Here is a 4,406-nt window from a genome sequence, read left to right on the forward strand (position 1 = left end):
CCTTTTAAAATGTGTAATGGATTACATTTTTTCAGTAACTACCCTAACACTGCAAATAACCTACAAAAACACACAGCAGCCAAACGCTGCAAATGCAGAAATGATGCAAAACCAAAAACATACAAACACAAAACAAATGCAACAGAAATACACTGCAACTGAGAAATGCTGCAATCATAGAAACGATGCAGAACCAAAAATATGTAAACCCACGAAACAAATGCAAAAGAAAAATGCTGCAAATACACCAGAGTGTTGTGATTGTATTTAACGTCATCTCTTTGATCACTGAAGTGTCAAGTATGAGAAGACAATGTAGACGAAAGAAACCTAATATTAAATGCAATCACAAACTCTTGGGTCTCCCAGAAAGTAGTTACTGACTAACAATACGGATAAAGTTAGTTAAGTTTGTACGTAATGGGAAGGTATTGCTGATCAAGCTGATCCCTGGCAATGGTCTGTTAAACAGACCTTAGAATTAACAATTAGAAAGGCAAGCTCTTATTTCAAAGTCTCTAGCACACTAACATTAGCTTCGTAAATCTGTTGCTCTCTTATAATATTCTGAAAGATTATGGCCAAGTGTTTTAAAAAAAGACATAAAAGGAATGTTTTTATTCAGCCACTCCAAAAGTTAGCCAAACATAAAGAGGGTCTGGTCCCATAAGTCTGGTCCATCCCTCAAGCCAGGTGAAGATGCAGCATTTCTGTCTTGCATTTGTTTTGGGGTTTTGTGTGTTTTTGGTATCTGCAGCATTTTCTTTTGCATATGTCTTGTGGGTTTGCATGTTTTTAGTTAATCCTTTCTCAGTTGCAGCGCTTTGCTGTTGCAGTGTGTTTGCCCTTGTTGGCCACCGTACAAAAGCCTTCATGGCAGGGCCTGTGAATAAAATGGGTATTATGACCCGAATGACACAAACAGTTACCACAGGCCTCTCTGTGAAGATGATCCTCATTAGTTCTCATGTCATCTACATCCATCATGCTGAGTCATGCCTTTCCACAGTCAGACCACATCCTTTGAGCTTAACACATAAATACAAGTGTGTATCAGGGTGGGCTTCAGTGCAGCTCACCATCACATTAAAGACAGAGATAAGAAAACATGTTGTGTCTGAGGGGTTTCACCGTTATCTTCTCTTGCATGGTCCTCCTCGCTGTCCAGTCAAGTGAGTAATGTTTATTTTCTTGTATGAGTCAGCAATTTATTCTGTGAGATCTTGCTCATTCAGGTAAACACAAGAATGCAAAGTAATGCCGTGTTTCACTTTCACTGTGCGGCCGGTGCAGTTTGTTTGCTCAACCAATTAACAACTCACATTTTTTTGTCTCCTCTTTTGTTTTTGTTTTTTGTTTTATTAATTGTCTGAATGTGTTTTGTTTTATAGGCCATGGCTCTGAGATTATCGGTGGGGAAGAGGTGAAGCCCCACTCCATGCCATACATGGCTTTTCTGGAGAATAAGACACACATCTGTGGAGGGACACTGATCAATCCATCATGGGTCCTGACTGCTGCCCACTGTGAAAGGTAAGAGCACACATGTGCAAACACAGATCTTTCATTTAAGTTTGTACAATTTGTAAGTAGTTCCCTTAAGATTAGGAAACTTAATTGGGAACCACTGGCAGGCAGCAGACCACAAGAGGAAGAAGAAATGTGCAACCTTAATCAGAGGAAGGTTTGCTTATAAGAAATGAAAGTATCTGTAAATGAAAAAGTCAAACCTTTGGGGAATTGTAAGATATACGTATAGTGGCCGACCAGGGGAAACGCACAGCAACAGCCAAACGCAGCCAATACAGAAATTATGCAAAACTAAAAACACACTAACACATTAAAATAAATGCAACAGAAAAATGCTGCAACTGAGAAATGCTGCAATCAAAGAAACAATGCTGCAAATGCACCAGAGTGTTGTGATTGCATTTAACGTTATCTCTTAGATCACTTTGTATGAGGAGGCAATGTAGGTGAGAGAAAACTAATGGTAAAGGTTAGATTTATGAGCATTTTGACATCACATCACAATAATCCATGATTGGAAATTGAGTGACCAGCTTACATACACAACTACAACTAATACCAAAGTTGACTTTGCATAATAGATTATTTATATGTGGTGTAAAGGTGAGTTCAGAATCTAGTCATACGAACTGTAATCCAACACAATACTGTGTTTTTGGTCTTTCAGTATGAAGAAAGTGTTGCTGGGGGTTCACTCCATCAAAGCAGATGATAAGAAATTCAGGCAGGTCCTGAAGGTTAAGAAGAGTATTCCTCATCCCTGCTATGATTCAACAGATTTGGTCAATGACCTCATGTTGCTCAAGGTAAGGTGACATTACATTACTGATATTTCTACAGTATTGATAAAGATCGCCAGGGAAAACCTACAGTACCTCTGCACAATAATGGGACTTTAAAACAATTCAGTCTGTTCCTTGAAGTTAATTTTTTGGTTATACAGTTATGTGATTAGAAAACATTCAATGTCCATCTTAATTCATCCAAACCATCCATTTATGTGTAGAGGAAACGTAAAGATAGTCACCATCAGTAAGTAATATTCCTTCTTTTTAAATTCCAGCTTAACAAAAAAGTAAAGGAATCAAAGACCGTGAAAGTTTTGAAGTTGGGTAAAACTATCAGAGAGCCTCCACCTCGCAGCAGCTGTCTGGTGGCTGGATGGGGGTTAACGGAAAACAATGGCAAATCGTCAGATGTCCTCATGTCCGTCAATGTGACTGTGATCGACAGAAAAACGTGCAACTCCGATGACTATTACAACCTCAAGCCTGTCATCACTAGTGACATGATATGTGCTGGTTCAGACGGCAAAAATGATGCAGACACCTGTCAGGTAGGTGGACTTTGATTTTTTTTTTTTTTTTTTTTTGTGCAAGAAAGGAAAACAGAGAACTCTCATATCAATGCTTGAGCAACCTTGAAATGACTGCCCTTTATTCTGTCTGTATCGTACAGGGTGACTCTGGAGGCCCGCTGTTGTGTGGTGGAGCGCTGGTTGGAGTCACTTCTTTTGGGGGTAAGCTGTGTGGCAAGATTAAAAAGCCTGGAGTGTACGCGTTTCTCTCACCAAGACAACTGAACTGGATCGCAAAGACAATGAAGAAGTTTGAAGAAGAGGATTTGTATTTGTAAATTACCACAATTTAAGCACACAGCCCATGAGTATACCAATGAATAATGTGGCATCTTCTGTCATAGTAGGTGACCCACAATATCCGAAGTATATTATTTCCTCTTGAAGGCATCTTTTGGTTTTTTGCACAGCTACATTGTATTTGTTTTGTTTGTTTGTTTTTTGCTTTTGTTAGTTTATTTTCTATTATTTTCTTTTGTATATATTTTTTGGTTACATTAAGGCATGCTTACAAAATAAGATCAAATTTTGTATTTCCTTACAATGAGTTTTAGGAGTCAACGTCAATAAATGATACCTATACCTGTGAAATGTAGCGAAGCCTTTGGGGCCTATGACCAATGTCTATCAGTCTTGTAGCCTTAGAAATCCTCAAGTTTTGTGTCACGTTTTTGAGTTTTACAGTCTATCCTGCAAGTGAGTGTTGTATTTTTATCCTCCTTGATAATGTTTTTTTGTTTGCAAATACATTTCTTTTGAGTGGTGCATTTGAGTCCTCCCTGTTGTGTTTAAGGTCGTTACACACTGCACTTGTGCTTCCTGGTGGAGAATCAGTTGAGATTATTAAAGCAGAAGTAAGCGATCCGGTCGTTTTGGCTAACTTCCTGTCAGCTGATGGAGTTAGCAGTCCCCGCCTTCGTCCCTACGTCACCACATTCACGAGCATCGTTCTCAGTCTATGCAACTGCGCACACGGAGTGGACCGCCCCTTTATGCCGTTCTCTCTCCTCATTGGATAAAGGTTGTAGGATACAAGGAAAGTTTTCTCCTCGGCTTACAGCAGAGCAGAGTGACTGACAGACCCGTGTTTCGGACCAAACACTATAAAGTGATTGCTGTCGGAAGATATAACTATTTAAGACTTATATTAACACAAACATTCCACTTTAAAGACTTGTAGCTCAAATTTCGACCTCTGGTCACATGATAACGTGTATAAAGAAGTGCAAACAGCGAGCTGTTGGCTACGCAGCACACACTTTATTATTATTTTTAATTCGTCATCCTCTTATTTCAAAGTCTCTTGCACAATAACATTGGCTTATAACATTCTCTTCTATAGTATATTGTGAAAGATTATGGCCAAGTGTTATTAAAAAAGGACATAAAAGGAACGTTTTTATTCCGCCACTCCAAAAGTTAGCCAAATATAAAGAGGGTCTGGTCCCATAAGTCTGGTCCATCCCTCAGGTCGGGTCCCTCTAGAGGCCTGGCTATGGGCAGAAACTTGTGCCACCAG

The 4,406-nt window shown here is 39.3% G+C and overlaps 1 protein-coding gene across 1 annotated transcript; it reads left to right on the top strand.

Annotated features, from left to right (window-relative positions):
- Positions 1–1,076: 1,076 nt before the first annotated feature.
- LOC146981088 (granzyme A-like) lies at positions 1,077–3,165 on the top strand. Its single transcript, XM_085787946.1, has 5 exons — positions 1,077–1,172; positions 1,392–1,533; positions 2,198–2,336; positions 2,594–2,866; positions 2,989–3,165. Exons 1-5 carry the CDS (start codon positions 1,109–1,111, stop codon positions 3,163–3,165), a joined length of 795 nt encoding a protein of 264 aa, XP_085644072.1. The 5' UTR covers positions 1,077–1,108.
- The last annotated feature ends 1,241 nt before the right edge of the window (positions 3,166–4,406 follow it).

Source organism: Trachurus japonicus, chromosome 9, assembly GCF_045865225.1.
Source record: "Trachurus japonicus isolate A0001 chromosome 9, Traja_1.0".
Classification (NCBI taxonomy): Eukaryota; Metazoa; Chordata; class Actinopteri; order Carangiformes; family Carangidae; genus Trachurus; species Trachurus japonicus.